The 19,631-nt window shown below is 44.5% G+C and overlaps 1 protein-coding gene across 1 annotated transcript; it reads left to right on the forward strand.

Moving 5' to 3' along the window:
- Positions 1-6,904: 6,904 nt before the first annotated feature.
- LOC109733082 (probable mitochondrial saccharopine dehydrogenase-like oxidoreductase At5g39410) lies at positions 6,905-14,906 on the forward strand. Its single transcript, XM_020292283.3, has 2 exons — positions 6,905-8,578; positions 13,933-14,906. Exons 1-2 carry the CDS (start codon positions 7,907-7,909, stop codon positions 14,647-14,649), a joined length of 1,389 nt encoding a protein of 462 aa, XP_020147872.1. The 5' UTR covers positions 6,905-7,906; the 3' UTR covers positions 14,650-14,906.
- Positions 14,907-19,631: the final 4,725 nt, after the last annotated feature.

The raw sequence follows: 19,631 nt of genomic DNA on the forward strand, positions 1-19,631 counted from the left end.
CACATAGGTGCAATTACCTGCACCCTTCTTTTCCTTAATGATGAATAAAATTTAATTACTCAAAAACCAATGAAACCTTTCAATGGTAAATTCTTCACCGGCCATCAGTGCAATAAGAGATTATGAGGCGACATGCTGAATCAGAAAAGGTGGAGCACTAATATGTTTGCAATAGTGATTTAACATGTTGTCATCATATAGTATGTTCAAAACGAGCCTCGGAACAACCTACCAACAAATGAATCCAATTAGTCACATCTGTATTGAGATAAAAAATCGTATTTGATTGTATTTAAGATAATAGAAAGTATTGACAGGAGAAGATATGATGTGATTACTCATTGAACTGGTGGCCACATTGTAGGGGAACGCAGCAGAAAACAAAAAATTTCCGACCTACGCACCAGCCTAGGACCACTATGGAGACTGCATACATGGTTTGATCTTTTTCGTTACCGACTCGTAGCGCAGCGGGAAGTAGAGTCGATGACGATCGGCGGTGCAGATCCCCGCAGCTAGGATTTACAACCTCGCAACCGCGAGGATGTATACCCTCATCTGCTCCTTAGACAGCCCTCCAGGAGGCGGTCGAACAGCCCCCCGGACGGTGTCGTGGACAGCCCTTCGGGAGGACCTTCGAAACTCGAACGGTCACTCGGACAGCCCTTCGGGAGGACCTTCGAAACTCGGACGGTCACACGGACAGCCCTTCGGGAGGCACTCACGAACTAAGACCGAAACTACGATCTCTCTACAGAGTTGCACACATACGGTGTCATCTATCCGGCAGGGCTTCGCCGTCCAGAACTAGTTCCTGCCGGAACCCAGACAGCCTTACGGCTCTACGAAACTCTTTTCGTGGGAGGGAGAGAAGAAGCCAGATAATGCATGGCATGTGTATGAGAGCAAGGGATGAGTGTGGAGGGCTGCCCCTCCACCTCTATTTATAGGAAATCCCAAGGGGGTAGGGTAGTTTCACAAAAAACCCAAAATGCACATGAATGAAGTCCTTCCACAAGGGCCTAGGAGTGAAACCAAGGAACAAGAGGGTCCCCAAGGGGGGATACCCCATGTGGCCGGCCACACCCCCATGAGGGGCCCAAAAAATGGCTCCTATCCATCCATGTCATCCCCAAGATCTTTTGGAGCAAAGCCCCAAAAGGTGGCTTTCCATAAAGTAACCATAAAGCTGATTTTCACTATTCACGACGACATTTTTCAGCGTCTGATCGAACTGAAAATATTTATGTGGGCTAAGAACATTTCCAGTACCCACTAAAATGATTTTCAACGCGTTCCGAAACAATTCCGGTTTTAGTGATTTTCATCTGCGAAACGCATCTGAAGTGGCTCCGGCAGCTCCGGAACATTTCCGGTTTTTATCTCAGAAAATTCCAAAAAGCTTCCAGAATGATTCTGGCATCCTCCAAGAATTATCAGGCATGTGCCGAAACCAATTTGACTTAATGGTGTATCCCGAAACAACTTTTTGGTATCATCGAAACTTATCCGATGACCTCTCTCTGCGGTACGATTCCGCTGTCCGAAACTTTTCGGTGTCCGAAACTTTTTCGGTGATTTTCTCTCAGACTCCCTGTCTAGTATTCAGCAGATAGATGACCCTTAAGCGTGTGACCCTATAGGTTCGGTGAAGTATAGACATGACCCGGAACCCCTTCCGATCAATGATCAACATCGGAGCCGTGGACACCCATATTGACCCCTATACCCACACGAATAAATATTCGAGTGAACCTCCAGTTGCCGTGTGCTATTCCTGTTGCTTCGCGATATGTTACAAATACCCGAGGTGAGACATGTTGGCATTCCCGTGGATCAACAACTTGTCCACTATGCTAGTTACCTCGTTACCGGTATTGTTCTCTTTTCTCGTTATCGTGTTCCGGCATCCCCGTGATCAAATCACAAAGTGTCTGGCCAGACGATGATGGATACCGTAACACCGAGAGGGCCCAGAGATATCTCTCCATCGTCGGAGGAGCAAATCCCAATCTTGAGCTATCAAGTTACTTGACACACTTTTCCATGAACCCGTAAGCCGCCGTAATAGCCACCCATTTACGGATGACGTTTAACAAACCCCAAAGTTCATGAAGCAAGCATGAAGAAACTCGATACTCTCATGGTCTAAGGAATCATGCAAACGTTAACCATCTCTTTGTTATGTACCAATAAACTTGTGACGAATGAATCTCATAGCATAACATCATGCCGGGTCGATTCAACACAAATGTTCTCTTAACATTATGCCCTCAAGGTTGCTGACATAGACATGCCCATGATCAGGAAAACATAACCATCATGCAACACTTGAGCTAGTCTTAGAGGCCAGACTAGGAATACATTTTACCGTTTATTATTCCACACGTGGATATGAGTCTTCCTCCGAGCCTCGTGGTTATTGCAGACTCGAGAACCATAGCAGTTATAGCATGGAACATAAACATAATTATGAACTCGGAGATAAATAATATCATTTATTATTGCCTCTAGGGCATATCTCCTACACACATTTATATAATGCAATTGCGGAAACTTACTCCCACGAGATTTATATCTAAGATACAGAAATAGTATTGACGACGGGAGATTTTGTGGGAGTTCTTATTTATCTTTGGCACATTTTAGCTCCCTGAGCATCGTTGAAGACTGAACCTTCAACCATCTATGAACCAGCCAGTTCCCCTGGTTTGAAGCAACCTGCTATTTGGCATTTCTGATAACATATGTACAAAACAATGAAAAGATTTTCCTAGATATTTGTAATACATATTAGTTATTATTTTCTAATGAAGCAATATGTAAGATAAAGTTTCTTTACGATGACTAAGTTATATGTACATTGTAGCAGATACCAACCTTATTTCTAAGCACACATAGAATTGCACGATATCATAGATTGTCTGTACAACAAAGTTTTATATTGTATCTGATGTCTGATCTCAGTATTGATCTCAGATTACCAGTTGTACTTCTAAATGAAGTCCCAAGTAAATTATTTGAATCCCATGCAGCAACCACATGAAAAAAAGCACTTAAGACGAGCTTTATCTTTAAATGATACCACCTCTAATTCGCTAGATATCTTATTGACCTTGCTTTCTCACACATGAACATTGCCAACAAATACACATACCTATGCCATATGCACTCTAGCATCAAAATGTATGTTTTGCTAATCCAATTGGAGATGAAAGCAAAATGTAGATGATAGATTCTTATTAATATCATCTTATCCTATACGTCGATGCAACAACATCTTTGTGGCATTGGTGAAAACTTCCTGCAGCATAAGATCTTCATAACACCAAAAAAAAGGAAAGCTTCCAAGTGTTTCCAAATAAAAAATTTAACAATCATTAGATCAATTAAAGGAGTAATCATTTCAACCCAAGGGGGCCAGAATGAGGACCCCTTTGTTGTTGAACTCATTTTTTAACAAGAAGAAAAAAAAGAAAAGGAACATGTATAAGATAACAAGAAAATCTGCATCTCCTGAAATTTAATATACATATAACAAAAATGTATGTTATTTTACCAACACAGTGAGAACAATTACTTCCTTGGGATTTCTGAGAAAAATATTCCTGTTAGTTTTTCCTCAAGCAAATAACAAGAAATAGTTAGAAAATTTACAATATATTCAATCTTAATGTGACATGTCCAGGTATGATCATGCAAATACTAAAGAAAGAAAACAACCCCTCTTATTCACCAATCCTAGAACCCTACAACGAAAGTTTCAGGAAATAATTACAAAAACCAACAGTTCATGGAATTTACACCTGACATCTACTATGGTTTTAGAAATATTTCATTAGGGAAAAGGTAGAGGATGTATGCATATCTTTTGAGCTACTCTCAACCTCTTAATGTGACATGTGCATGTTTGATCATTAAAAATACACATTGGTCATGCAAACATTAAAGGAAGAAGAAAAGACCCTGTAACATTAGCAGATCATTAATGTTGCTACTACACAATATCTACTGTGACTTGTTGTTTCTCTTTGTCCCTCCTATAACATTGAAAGTGGTTTTCCAAATCAAAGCTTAAACCATGAATGTTGCTAGAAGAAAAAAAATTGAATGGACAAAGCAAAAAAAAATTGAAGACCTTGCTGGATTAACAATCAGTAATATCTAAATAAGGTCAAATGATATAAGAAGACATGAGGTCAAAATAATCACAATAATAGCTCCGAAAGTAGAAGAATTATACAAGAACACATCAGTCAAATGATATAAGAAGACATGAACATTGTAGCTTACTGAAGATCGTCCCACTTTTTCCTGCCTAAAGGTTAGTCCTGAGCTCCTGATTAAAAGAAGCAATTAGGAAATATGTATATATTTTCTTCACAGATTCAATACCATCATCGCTGGTATATTAAATTACACTACATCAAACACTGGATGCCTTTGAAAAATTCACATTAAAATTATCCTAGCTTCCAGACGAACATGAAGAATAAAATTAGTCATTCGATTAAATATGATGGTCCTACCTAGCTACCTGGCAGCTGGAATATAATTTATTTTCTTACCCATTGTTATAGCAAAACTTACAACATAAGAATCGATTGTTTGTGCAAATAACTAACTAAATTCGTTGTTCCGATAGTTTCTATTCATTTTCACTTGTCCGATTCAATGATAAATCAATTGGCCATATATCCATTCAATATGATCGAGGAAGATAAATGAAATTCAACATCATCTCTCTTACACAGTATACCAAAAAATGTAATTTAGAGCATACTATCGAAGATGTCAAATAAGCAAGTAATTGGCTCACAATTGATGAAAGCTCAATTGGATAGCCCTTAATTTGGGTTATGCATACACCACTTATAAGAGCAAAAAAAAGTATGAAATATTGCATTCGGAATCAACCATGTGGGCATTCGGAGGCAGGGCCCTCTATTGCCTGATCGCGCGCGTATGTGTTTGCATGTGTGTCCGCGTGCGCGTGTGTGTGTGTGTGTGTGTGTGTGTGTGTGTGTGTGTGTGTGTGTGAGAGAGAGAGAGAGAGAGAGATGCAACATCCACATGGGTTTTGACCAGCTGTAATGTAACATAAACATACAAAAAGATTATTTGCCTTCACATTGTACATTTATCAAAGGAGAACTGATAACTCCGCTACAAATTAAACTTCTATATAATTTCCAAGCAGGCTTCAATGATTAGTTGATAACAGTTTGAAGTGCCAAACCGTTCCACGCCCATTCACAGCTGAATGTCGGGGTAGACCCAATGAGCTGCAGCAGCGGCACCATTCACCAAAAACCCGCATAGCGTCCCACTAAACAAGGGCATCTGACATACTGCCTCCATTTTTATATACAAGGCCATAAACTCAAATTATAGGTACAAAGTTAAAAATTTAATGCATACTTGACAAGCCAAATTTTCCTTTCGTTTACCGGGATCATTAATACGCAACATGCATGCATGGAAACTGAATAGAGGAAGTATCTAGTGTCATTATAACTGCATGCATGCAGATATTAAATAGGATGCTAGTACGAGGAAATATCATTAATTCTTTCCTCGATTACTGTTGGTGGCCATGTATTGATGTAAAATGTATATTTCATAGTGGCCTTGTATAAGTAAATGAAGGGAGTAGAAAAAAACTTCATCAACTTTGCATCTGACATCAAAGGACTTCTGTTTAGCGGCTATACATAGAGTCGCAGAGCAATTAGCAAAATAAAACAGCTACTTGAGAAGAAAAAGCTTAGATTAGTTTGTACAGAAAATGCCTTGGTGACTGTCTCCAAGTACACTGCATAGTTTACAGCATGAAGCATCCACATGAGAAGAAAAAACAAACAACGTATAACTGAGATCATTTACCTATTAATAATTGTTTGACGAACTCCAGTGACCTTAACTGAGATTATATCTGCATCATTCTTCTCTTCCAAATGCCCGATGACCTTCATATGGAAGATACTTGCATTTGTTTGAAGTATCCTTGCGTTGTGTGCATTAACAAACCAGATTGAAATATTCCCTTTTAGCAATATACAATTGTGCTCAACCAAACGGAAAATAATAATAAAAATGTGGGCATGCCCATCATTGAAACATCATACTGGTGCCTAATTGTGCGTACTCGCTGTACAGTAGGGTTTACCTTGTCGTGGCCTCACGCTCACCTTAAGAGACAGAAATCCCGTCAGCAGACTCGACACGTGTAACAGTCGCCTGCAACCACGCTTGCCTTGCGGAGCATCTGCTCTTCGATGCTCAAGATTTCGTCCACGTAGACGGTCTAGTCGCTAGACATGATCCCTTGAATGGAGCATTGCCTTCACGTTCTTTATGGATGGCGGAGTGGTTGCACCGAAGTGGCAGATGCGGAGGAACAAACGGCATGCGCGAGATCTAGTGGGCATCACGGTGGCAAAGCGCCAGAACTAGCAGCCGTCCCGGGGGGGGGGGGGGGGGCGATGGGCGGGTGGTGCTGCGAACGGCGCCGGCGCTAACCCTAGTGTGCCGCCAGTTCGGCCCTGCGATTGCAGTTGGTGTTTTTTTTCAAGGCTTGGGAGCTGGTGTTTGGCGGCGAGGTCGGGGGGGGGGGGGGGGTGTCGTGGGGAGTGGAGGCCGGCGGCGGGCTTGGGGGGATCGTGGAAGAGGAGGTCGGCGGCGAGCTTGGGGGGATCGTGGAGCAGGAGGAAGATGGAAGTGGGGAGGAGGACGATGGATGTAGCGAATAGATCGAGGGGAGGCTCGTTCCCGTCCGTGTTCGAGGCTTCCTCGTTCCCCGGGGTTTTTCTTCGTTACCTGTGTGGGACGAGAAAAAACAGATGAATGTGAAACTATAGGTGAGACGAAAAAACCAGACGAAGGTGGGAGGTGGGACAAAAAACGGAATGGAGACTACCAACTGCTTCATTAGGAGTAGAGATTATTTGTTTACTAATTAATGTGATTGAGCGATTTAAGATAAGGTTAATTAATTTAGATTTGATCTTTAGAGATTGATCGTGATTGATTTTCTCACATAAAAACATTAGTAAATAATTTACGCCAGCATGGAAAGCTCTGATCCGTTCAGATTTTTTTCGTTGTGTGAGAGGTTGACACGAAAATAAACCAGTGGGGGTGGGAGGGGACGAAAAAACTAGCGAAAAAAACGGTTCAAAGTGGTGGGACGAAAATAAACCGTGGAGTCTATTCACCAACTCTGACATTAGAAGTAGAGATAACTAGTGCTTCCCAAAACCACAACCTCTCCATTCGATGTCACATAACCAATGCACGGGGTACAAACTCCCTCACTCGAGGGGCAACGAACATAGCTTAGATGGTTAGTTTTGTTTTTGTTTTTGTTTTTTATAGACCCAGCCTATTAGGGTTTAAGTCTAAGACTTGTCACTGGTGCTCGCTTTTTTTAAGATTTATTTTACACTTTTCAGTGATGTTCGTTCACTAGGGGAAGATGTTCTCATCGACTATGAGGCGTCTGTAATGACTTCATCAATTTTAAGAGGTTGTGCTGCTCAATATCTCGAACATGCCGTCGATTATAAGATGACTGTAATCACTTCGTCAATTTCAAGATATTGTATTGGCTCAGTACATTAAAGGTGCTTTTATATATAGGGTTAGCTTAAAAACAAAAACAAAAAACTTAGTGTGCGTGCTACGGACTTACGCGAATTGCCAACAGCGAACAGCCACCTACTCGCACTCGGTAACGAAGCACAACAAAATGCTGGGATCAGGCGTGAAAACGTGACCGCGTCTCTCCCGGTACTCCCACAGCAACGTAAAAAGCGGTCGAACCGAGCAGGAGAAGCCACCTCGCAGTCGCACCAATCCAACGCACTGCACCCGAGTCTCCCGTCTGAGAACCCAACCCCACTCCATGTCTGCGCCAATGCCAGGGCCGGAGGTGTTCGACGTTGTCATCTTCGGAGCATCGGGCTTTACCGGCAAGTACGTCATCCGCGAGGCCCTCAAGTTCCTGCCCCCCAACGCCTCCCCGCTCCGCACCCTCGCGCTTGCCGGCCGCAGCCGGGAACGCGTCGCCGCCGCGCTCAGCTGGGCCGCCTCGCCGGGGCCCGTGCCCGACGTCCCCATCCTCGTCGCCGATACCTCCGACCCAGCCTCTCTCGCCGTGGTCACCGCGCGGGCGCGCGTCCTGCTCTCCTGCGCGGGGCCCTTCCGCCTCCACGGCCGCCAGGTGGCCGCGGCCTGCGCGGAAGCAGGGGCCCACTGCCTCGACATCTCCGGCGAGCCCGAGTTCATGGAACGCGTCGAGGCCGACCTCCACGAGGTCGCCGCCAAGAACGGGTCGCTGATTGTCTCCGCGTGCGGTTTTGCCTCCACCGTCGCGGACCTGGGGTTCTTGTTCCACTCCAGGCAGTGGACGCCGCCGTCAGCGCCGGTGAGCGTGGTCGCGTATGTCAACCTGGAGTCGTCGGACAGAAAGATCGTCGGGAACTTCGCCACGTTTGAGTCGGCCGTTCTCGGGGTGGCCAACACCAGCCAGCTGCAAGCGCTGCGCCGATCCCGGCCGAGGCCCGCGAAGCCCAGTGTGAGTTACTAATGTTCTTACATTTCACTTTTCAAATTGATGATTTACTTATTTTACAGATACTATAAAAACCTTAGTTTAAAATAGCAATCTGTTGAGATGGTAATGACTCATGAGGGATTTTTTTTTGCGGGGGTTTGATACTATATAAACTTTTTTCCCCACAGGGTACCCATCATAGAAACTAATAAATCGATCACCTATTAACGTAATGCGGAATTTCCTTTTATTTATTTACGAGAACAATTCTTGTACTGCTCAAAGTTTAGGATTACAATCACGTCTGACAATGTCATTGACGTCCTCTGGACCCAATCCTAGCCAAACAGCCGTACGACTGTTGGATCTACCTATCTATCATAGTTCACCATAAAATGACTAGCAAAATTAAAACTACGACGTTTGTGAGTAATACAAGAACTATGTTCTTCGATCAACTTCTTGATCACCACTACCAAGAAGGCATATCTTGATGTATTGCTGATTGAGCTCTTAATCATTGCTACTGCCTCCAAGCAATTGGACTCAATGTTCACGGGCAAAGTGCTCCACTGTAACACCAGTAAAAGTTCCTCTGAAATACTCGCTTTGTCAGGAATTATTTATCGTAGAAATGGATAAAAATGTATGTATCTACAACTAAAATACATCTAGATACATTCATTTCTTTGACAAGTAATCCCTAATGAACGGCGTAGCTAATAATTCTGCTTCCAGAGCATTGAACACTCGAAGAGCTGACTACAAGAATAGAAAATAAGGGCACCAGACTGGTCACGTAGAATCATACATGTTCCTCCATCACCATTCATGTACGAGCCATCAGTGTTCAACTTCACCCTCCCAGGTCCCAGCTTCCGGCCGCGACCAGGTGTGGAAAATTGATCGGCACATAGTAGCTATCCATTTCCCTTTCACATGGCCGGCATCTGGCTTAGAGCATCTCCAGCCGTTCAGCCCTCAGGGCGCCGAAAAAGAGCGGCCTGGGGGCGAACCGGCGCTAGATCGGCCCTGAGGCGACCTAACTCCCAGTCACGCCCCCAGACGCCCTCCCCCAACCCGCGGCAAATTCAAATGTAGTCATTCTTGCTCACAAAATAGACGCCACAAATTCGGCGATCATGCGGCCCAAGTTCGGCAATCGAATGAACGCGCGTGCAGCACATCAGACGGCGAGGTCAGCCTCCGGCATCGGCGTACGCAGGCTTGGCGGGGTCGGAGCTTCTTCTGTGCTGGGCGGCGTCGGCGTGGCATCTGTACTGCGGGGAGTCATGGAGGCATCATCGCTCGGGCTTGGCGGCGGCGGCGGCGTCGGCGTGGGAGTTGGAGGCGCCGTCGACGACAGCTGGTTCAAGATGAGGCCCTGCTCGGCCAAGTACCACGCCTTGACAGCCTCGTCGTTGCTCTGGAGCATGTCCGCCCCGCACAGCAGGAAAGCCAGGTCAGTGTTCCTCTTCTTCGCGGCGACGTTGGTCCGGAGTAGGTCGAGCTTGACGGCGCTGCTCGTCATCAACGCCGACCACCGTGCCTCGGTCTTCTCTTCACGCAGGATGACCCGGGCATGCGCGTCGGCGAGGCAATGCTCGATGGACTCCTGCACTCGCGCGGTAGCCGCGTCGGCGTGTTTCCCCTTCTTGGCCCCTTTGTTGCCGTCCGGCCGCCCCTCTGACGCGCCCGGCGTCGGCGCGTCCGGCTTGTAGGTCTCCTTGGCCTTGCCGAGGGTGCGCCGGACTTCTGCCCACTTCTCGCACTTGTCAATGCGCTTGTAAACGTGGAGGTACTTGAACTCTTGGTCGGCGTTGCCCTGGCGATACAAGGCGAACATGCGCACCAGCTGCACGGAGGAACGAACAGTTGGCGGGCGCACACGGTGAAGAGAAAGACTTTCCACGCTTCGGCGAGGCATTCCTGCTCCTTGGACGCCCACTTGATGCCCGGCTCGCCGGACCTGGCCGTCCCCTTCTTCTTCTTGCGCCTCCTCGCCGGAACAGTCGCCGGCTCGTCCTCCTCCACGTCCTCCTCCTCCTCCTCCTCCTCACCGTAGACGTAGCCGAGCTCGCCGTCCATGCCACCGCTGAGATCCACCGTGTCGTCCGGGGTAGCGAACCCGGGGGACGCGGCGGTCGCGGCCGAGCCTGCCGCGATGATGTCGTCCATGTCGGCGTCGGTCTCATCGGTGTCGCCGAGGTGCGACGTAGAAGCTTGCGAGAAGGGCAGCGCACCACGACGGAGAGGGGGCGTCGGGGAGCACACGTACGCCGGCGGCGAGTAGGTGTATGGCGGGTACTGCACGCCGGCGAAGGCGGGCGAGGGCGTGCGCTGGGCCGGGTGTCCATGGGGGAAGGTGATGTTGGGGTTGAACACACCGTGCGCGTCCCCGTGGGCGTAGCCCGGCGACGGCATGCATCCCCATGGCTGCGGCGACGACGAGAAGCCGGACGGAGAGCCGACGCTTTGCTGGCTCCACGGTGCGTACTGGGCGTGGCCGTCGGGTGGGTTCATCATCCTCACGCGAGTCGCCTCGGCCTCGGCTTGGTCCGCCGCCGCCGCAGCGGCACGTGCCGCGTTGTCACGGGCCTTCTTGGCGATTGCCCTGTTCCGCCGGTCGACGGTGACAGCCTCCCGTCGCTTAACTTCCGCCCTCCACTCGGCGTTTGTCATGCCCGGTGGCCTGGGCGACGGCGCCCTCGCCTTCCTCTTCTTCGGCTGGGTGACGGAGGCGGTCGCGGTGGTCGCAGCGCGGGGGATCACGTACTTCTTCGGCGGCATGGCGATGCTGGGAGGTGAACGGGAGGGAGATTGCCAGGAGGAATGGAGAAAATGGGAGGGAAATGGGGGAAAGCGGGAAGAAACGGCGGGAAGAGGCGCTCGACTCGCCGACAGAGCGGCCCCACGCCCCTTTTCGCTTGTGCCGGCGCCCCCAGGCGCCCTCAGCGCGCCGGGTTTGGCTCGGGTCCGCCGGCACCAGTTTCGGCCCGAGCCGGCGAAAAACGGGCTGCTGGAGGCGCGACTGGACCGTTTTTTGGGCGCCGGCGCGGCAGAAACGCCTGGGAAGGGCCTGTTGGGCGCAGCGCTGGAGATGCTCTTAGCCTCGATTAAATGAGTAGTAGCTAGGTAGCTCGACAAAAATCTGACTGAGACTCTGAACTGAGAATACAACGTTTTTTTCACGGGCCCAGGCTAAAAAATCCTCACCAAGATGGAATGAGGGCCTGATGTTGCATATCTCATGAATATCCGTTGGTAAGAAGAACATCCGAAGTTTGTTCATATCCTAGCAACCATTGAAGTCTAGCAACTCTGAGATCCGTTTGAAACTGCATCTCCCTTTAATGAGTATTTAACATAAAACTAACAGTTTACTTGTTGGTGTCCCACTGAACTACCATTTTAAAAACGTCAGCAAACAATTACAACTTTAAGCTAATATCGTTGCAAGGCACTACTTGATGACCGTTTTAGACGATTTAAACGTGTTTATGACAGGCGGGACCCACCCGCCAGGGCTGATGTGGCAGGAAAGTTAATGCAGTTTAGTTTAACCGTTATTATAGGTGGGGGCCACAGGTCAGCATCAACCTTCTCTCTCTCCCCCTCCCTCCGTTCCCCCCCCCCCCCCCCCCCTCTCTCTCTCTCTCTGGTAATTCAACAAACTCCCCTTCCCCTTTAATGGATTTCAGGCCACCAGTAGGTTCTCGTGCTACCCAACGGTCATGCCAAATATGTAATTTATGATCACCTCCCAAGTGGATGATGGATTACCTAAAAAAAATGTGTCCTCAAGTGGATGCGGAATTTCCTTAATCTGCCTATTGAATTTCAACTAAAGTATAGTCGGGTGTGCTACATTTCCTCATGATGAAATTAGTTTAGCTCGAGTTAGAATAGACAGGAAGTCCCGTCCCAGGTATGCCAGTGTTGTTCTGTTAGTTACCATAAAACTGGAACTTTCTATATTATAAAATCCAGTTATCCGTCTCTCAGAACATTTGGAGTTTCTTCCGAAGTGCCAATTTGGACCATATACAAGGATGTATGTACTATGTGTGCTGATAATAGTATTGGTTGGTGTGTTTTGTCAGCTGTCACTATTCAAGTTGCATCCTTCATTGTCTAAAACTTACTAAAACTGAAGTTTTATGACTAAGCGCCCTAAGCATGAGCATTTTCTTCGTTAAGTTGTATGGCAGTATCCTTTGTGATCATATTCCTGATCAAGATGCAGTTGATATCTTAAAAACATTTGCCATTCAGAAAATCCCAACTTGTATATTGAATGGAGCAAAAGGCTAAAAGGTATTGGGAAATAAACATCAATGTGGTGTTACCAGATATCTTTCCTACGTATAAAGATTGGAGTTGGTGGTGAGTCCACATATGGGTCCACATCCTTTTCAAATAAATAAATAAATACACGTATCCCCAAATATGGAATTAGCAACCTTCCAAGAGGCATATAAACAAATGTACTTTACTCATACTACCTCCATTCGGGTTTATTAGTCCCCTTCGTATTTTGTGCCTAACTTTGACCGCAGGTTTGCTTAACGAAATAGAAGTTGTATGTCACAAAACTTAAGTTGTTGGATTCATATTTGAAAGAGGTTTTCAATGATACTTTTTTATGGTATATAACTTATTTTTTATAGTTAAATCAAAGGTCAAAGTTTGACTCAAAATACGTGGGGGGCTAATAAACCAGGACGGAGGTAGTATGTGACATATATCAGAAAGAAACATATACACTACTTTTATGTGAGACCCACTTTTTTTTGTAAAAGGCACAAATAACAAAGATAAAATGTGACTTCAACTAAAAATCGATCTTGGTTTTAGATCTCTTCCCAATCTGCTATAGTCATTTAAAATTCTCTAACGCTGCATATCTCTCACCGTATTTTTGCTAAATTTTCTAATCGTAAATCACACAACGGTCATAAAGAACACTAACATTATTTCACCACATCCAAGCCAATGGTCACGTGGCAATGCACGGGCATCTTGATAGGTTATTGGATATTTTCATCTTAGTAACCCCGACGAAAGTAAGAGGGGGTAGTGTTGGAAAATGCTTTGTGTAGACAAAGAAAAATGGCTTGGCGGTGTTCTGAATTCAAGTTAGGTCTGATATTTTTAACTGTTCTTGTCTTTGTTGTGCTAGATTGGGCATGGCATATAGAATCTTCAATATCTTTTAAAGTTATGTAGTTATTCATAATTAAGAAATCCTTGCAAAAAATGTCCACCACATTTGTTATAGCCCTGAATCCCTGAATCCAATGTGTGCAATTATGACAAAATATTTTTTTTGGATAATTATCACATTTGACGTTAAGATTTCTCTCTATGTGCAGATTCCGGGTCCTCCGCCTCCCAAAGGATCCTTGATGATTGAGCATGACAAGGCACTAGGACTGTGGGCCATGAAGTTACCTTCTGCTGACACAGTGGTTGTGAAGAGAACACTAGCAAAAGTGGCAGAGCATCCCGAGGGCCTTCCTTGTGCGGATGAAACCTTAGATTTTGAGAAGCATAGGAAGGAGTTCTGGTCCTCTATCAAACCTGCGCATTTCGGTGTGAAGATCGGCAGTCGTTCCATCCTGGGCCTTGTGTGGTGCCTGTCGACTGCAATTTTCGTCGGCATTCTTGCGGGTTTCTCCTTCGGCAGGTCTCTCTTGCTAAAATTCCCTGAGTTCTTCTCCCTCGGGTTTTTCAGAAAGACCGGACCAACAGAAGCGGAGGTCAGCAACGCCTCATTCAAAACATGGTTCGTCGGCCGTGGCTACATCGATTCGGAGCACGCATCAGAGTGTGGAAGCAAGCCAGACAAGGAGATCGTCACCAGAGTTTCGGGGCCAGAGATCGGGTACATCACGACATCGATCGTCCTCGTCCAGTGCGCCCTCATCCTGCTGAGCCAGCGAGCCAATCTGCCGAAAGGCGGGGTGTACACGCCCGGCATCGTCTTCGGCCCCACGGATCTCCAGAAGCGCCTCGAGGAAAACGGCATGTCATTCGACCTCATCTCCACGAGGACCATCCCTTCAGATGAATATGCTCATGCTTCCTAAACTACATTTCACCTAAATGTCTAGCAGGCTAGCAATGATCATGGCTTTCCGAATAAACATGCAGTTGTCATGTATGAAGTAAACAGTATCACTAGCAGACATGAAAAGCAAGAATAAGATGTGCTCATGTAATGTGAATCGTATGTCTCCGTGAAATATGTAATAAGCATGTAATCCGTGACTTTGCTTAGTTCTGTAAAAGTGAAGAAATGTTGTCTACGTAAGTTCCAGTTTTCATATGATTATTACATGGAACATGCCAGGGCCATCTTCTCAAATTCGGGGCTCCGGGCGAAAAACTAAAATAGGGCCCAAATTTTTGAAAAATTCATGTAACAAAAGAATTAATATGCGTAATGGATACTCTCATCGGATTACATGTTCTATTTTTGAATAATTCATATAACAAAGTCTCGAGCTGAAGAAGAACAAGATGGAAACATGGGTGATACCACAATACAACTTCCAGGTAATGGATTTTCCAAGTTGCATGAATCGTGTACCTTCATAGTATGGAAACTGATAGGATTTCCTCCTAGTGCTGTATGGCCTGATTATGGAGAGGGAATCCATCAACAGGTTAATTGAGCAGGCAATATTGGATGCGGATGGAATAGGGGTCAAAATGCTCAGGCTTGGATTCCTAAATCATGCATGTTGACAAAACTCTTCTTGCTTACCCACCATCGTTTTCACTTTCAGTGAGATTTTGATGAATTTCAATGAATATTAATAATTTCAGTGGACAGCAATATCTTTACCTTTCGGCCAAAATATTCCAGTCATTTCACTTATACACAAGAATACAAATATTTTTCAAAATTTTCATTTTTTTTAATTTTAAGTGAACGTCTTGGTCCTTTGGCCGGAATGCAAACCGAAATCACTGAAGTTCAGTAATTCTGGTAGGTGCTGAAATATTTCTGAAAGTTAAATTTAAAACCACACGCTTAACTCACTCTTTATACTTTCTTTCACTTGACACTTAGCTTCTGATCGGGTCAAAAAACATTCAAAAATGTTGGCAAAAAACTATCTAAGGACAACCTTTCGATTACTCGGACAAGCTGGTGGAACTAATACGGTTTTTACTAGAAGAAATACAAGAGTCAGATGCACTCTTTGCACAAAAATGGTTAGCGCAAATATATTAACCCTCATATTCTTGGTCCCAGGAAAAATAACTCAATGGAAGTGCTGAATTATTTACACAAAAGTATTCAAAATTTAGAGTTCGACTTGTTGATGGAAGTGGCATAGCAACAACAGTTATTCTCAAGAGCATCCGTTTAGATACAAAGTGGGTGTTTCTCAGTGGAGGCGGTTCTAAGGTAGTACATGCCACAACTACAGCTTTATGCGAGAGAGGTGTCCAGGTACCTATCACCTTGCTACTTTGTTGATTTCGCATAGTTGCTCACTGTTTATATGAATTGGTCTCATTTCTTGAAAAGGATGACTATAAATATACGAAATTTTGTGTAGGTAATCATGAACCAAAAGAAGAAATATGAAATTCTCAAACTACAAGTTGCAGAGAGCAGCACTGCCTATCTGAAATTCTGCAGTGATGAAATACCTCAGGTAAAAGTTACTGAATGAAAACACTCAAGAAACTTTCTAGGGTGCAGATATTGTCAGTGGGGTATAGTACTACTAGAGATATTGGGAAGGATCGTGAATGCTTCTATAAACCTTGCGAAAATAATACATCCAATGTTTTGTTGATGGAAAACAGTAGCACATATTATGCTATAGTGTCATCGACCAGCAAATGTCATGAAATTACAATGTAAGCCTATGTGGCTAGCATATATATTGTAGGAACAAACACTCCGAGAAACAATATATTCAATGATTACTTCTTCACTGCTACAGACCTGGATAGGCGATATCATAGATGATAAGCAACAAATGGGGGCAATTTACATCACAGTTTCTCCTTAAGAAGGCACACAAGGATTGCACTTACATGAGTAACCCTGCAATGAGAAGATCCCAAAGGCAATGCGGAACATCCACACTAGTGAGGCATACTAGCAATATATTCTCATTATTAGCTGATTCTGGAAATCTCCAGAAAAGCGAAATAGGATGATTTGATGTCCATAATCTGATAGACACTGACATGTGTTGCTACTCGCTTTATGAATAGAATTGGCTTCAAAGAGGGTGATGAGGGCATGGCACATTGCTGGAGTGGTACATGCACTAGAAGGTTGGAGCCTCTCCATGAGTGCGGAGATGATATGATGGGCACCGCAAAGGTCTGGCCCATAGCTATTAAGTGCGGATTCATTCCTCTGTAAAAAGCTTTATTCTTCTGAATCCTCACGTATATGTTGCTCAATAATGGTGGGAAGTTGAGATTCAGCATTATGGAGTGTCAGATAAGCTTATTGGTTACTAGCTTCATTTGGCAGGAATGCATTTCAATAGAAAGCCCTAAACACGGTATCAATAGAAAAATACTTAGTTGTATGAGTACATGAGCCAACTCACAGAAACTCATTAAAACATGTGCCGCATTATTAGTGATAGCATGCTCTATAACACTGCTAATAGCACGCTACGGCATGTAGAGGATTGTCTCGCTAAATATATCAGTGTACAATGTCTTGCTAATAGCGCGCTATAGAATAGCATAATTTAGGGGGTGGCGCTTTTTTTACCACGGAAAAAATCAAACTATGTACAGGACCTTATTTTTTTAATTATTTTCCTTGTTGGGTACATGAGCTATGATAGCTGTATACTTTCGGAATCCAGAGAACAAAGCTAAAGGAAAATTGCACACAATTTCAGCCCACATGACAGGGGTTCTTAATTCCTTGCGTTATAATAGGGCACCAAAAGTTCTTGGACTAAAATTTATGGACATGGCTAGGGGGCGCCCGAGCGCCCACAGGTAGGAACTAGCGCTCATCTAAATATGGAAAAGAGCAGCTGACGCGCACGACCGTAGTTCACTAAAAAAGAAACCATGTCCTCGCGTGCATTTATTTGGGGATCCAAAAAGTTTAAAATACTGTAACTTCTGATTTAAGTGTCGAAATTCAATTTCGTTTTCACAGTTGGCTTTCTCGCGACGAGTTCTTCGAAACTAGATCTCACATAGATATGTTTCGTTAAACTTTTTTTTGAGGCAACTTTGGGTACGATGGAGGCAACTTTAGTGCTATAGAAAAGCAACTTCATTTTTTCCCAGTAGGACAGCCTATTAGGTTGGTTTGTGTAAAAAAAATGAGAAAATCGCACACAACATGAGGCACCTTTAGTGCTACATATGAAAAAGTCTAAGTTCATCATTGATGGGGCTATTGGAGGCAAAACAAGGACAATAACTTTCAGATCGTTATGCACTTGAGTATCACATAAAAAAATAGCAATTTTGGGGTGTTTTCGCGCAATTCCAGTGCATTCAACAAGCAACTCATGTGTGTTTCCTATTGGTTGGTTTGTGTAAAATGAGAAAATCAAGAAAATGTGTGCAAGTCCAACTCATCTTGTGTGTGTATGCAACTATATACATCTGTGTATAGCAATTGTTCTAGCAAACTCTAAGCAACTGCCCCCCCCCCCCCCCCCCCCCCCTAGCAGAAATCCACACAACTTTCTAGCAAGATCCAAAGCCACTATTCCTAGCAAAAAATTCAAGCAATTGTCCTAGCAAATCCAAGCAATTGCAATACCAAAACACAATGCAAAATTGTTTATACCAAAACCAAGCAAATGTATTACCAAACAGCAATGCAAAATTATTCTAGCATAACCGAGCAATTATCCTACAAAACTAAGCAATTGTACTATCCAATCCAAGCAACTGCATTACTAAATAACGACTATGAAAAAAATTGTCCTAGCAAAACCAAGCAACTGTCCCTAGCATTCCTACTTAGATTGTCTACTTTAGGCAGAAAAAACGTATGACCAACTTGAATAGCCTTTGTGGACAACTATCTTACAACCTCCCCTCCCCATGCAACTTATCTATTCTAACAAAAATCCAAAACAAGTCAATTACAAAGAAAACACAAAATGAAAATTGTTGTAGCAAAATAATCCAAGCAACCGTCTACCAAAACAAAGCAACTATATTACAAAAAATACGAATGCAAAAACCTGTTCAAAACGAATCCAAGAAACTGTCCCAACGAATCGCGAGAACTTGACAATGATAATTACTTGCCTAACAATGATGCCCCGTTTGCATGTCATCGCTAATTAGTTGGCTATGATACTAGGACAAGTTGTCTGTCAGTGTAGCTCATGCTGCATGTATTCTGAAACATAGTGTTCGCATACTCAATTGTGTGGTAGACAACTTATATGTGAATTTAGTGAACATCATGGTCATGAGAGGCAACTTATTAAGGACTTCTCCTTGATAGGAAATTATAGTAGGCAAACTAAGAAGAAGTTGCTTTCCTATAACACTAAACTTGCCCAAAGTTGCTCAGAAAAAAAGTTCGTCGAAATATACCCATATGAGATCTAGTTTTGAAGAACTCACCGTGAAAAACCCAATGGTGAAAACAAATCTAAATTCCGATACTCGAACCAAAAGTTATGGCTTTTTAAATTTTGTAAAACCCAAATAAATGCATGTATTTTTTCTTTCTTGACTTGTGTTTGGATGGGACGAGGACCAGATAGTTTCCTTTTTTGTACTGTAATGACGACACACACATCCTTTATGGTAGGTCTGCTGAGATGCAATGTGAGTTTTTTTGTCGCATAGCATGTGCGCTCGGAAAGCCCAATTAGCGCAGCTGCACTGATAAGTATTTGGGAAAATTTAGGGCACCAAAAAATGTCCAACTCCAAAAGCTGTCACTAAATAGGTTATCAAAAAAATGTCGACGCGACCTCAACCTCTACCTCGGATTGCCTGCTGCCGCGGCCAAATTGGCGCCATCCAGCGAGCCCTGGGGCCTCTGCTCGTCATCGCAAGCACACGTGCGACCTTGCGGAGCCTTTGG

The sequence above is a fragment of the Aegilops tauschii genome, chromosome 7 (assembly GCF_002575655.3).
Source record: "Aegilops tauschii subsp. strangulata cultivar AL8/78 chromosome 7, Aet v6.0, whole genome shotgun sequence".
Lineage (NCBI taxonomy): Eukaryota > Viridiplantae > Streptophyta > Magnoliopsida > Poales > Poaceae > Aegilops > Aegilops tauschii.

Coding starts and splice junctions, on each gene's coding strand:
- LOC109733082 (XM_020292283.3), top strand. CDS start 7,907: ATGTCTGCGCCAATGCCAGGGCCGGAGGTGTTCGACGTTGTCATCTTC. Junction 8,579..13,932: donor CGAGGCCCGCGAAGCCCAGT/GTGAGTTACTAA, acceptor CTCTATGTGCAG/ATTCCGGGTCCTCCGCCTCC.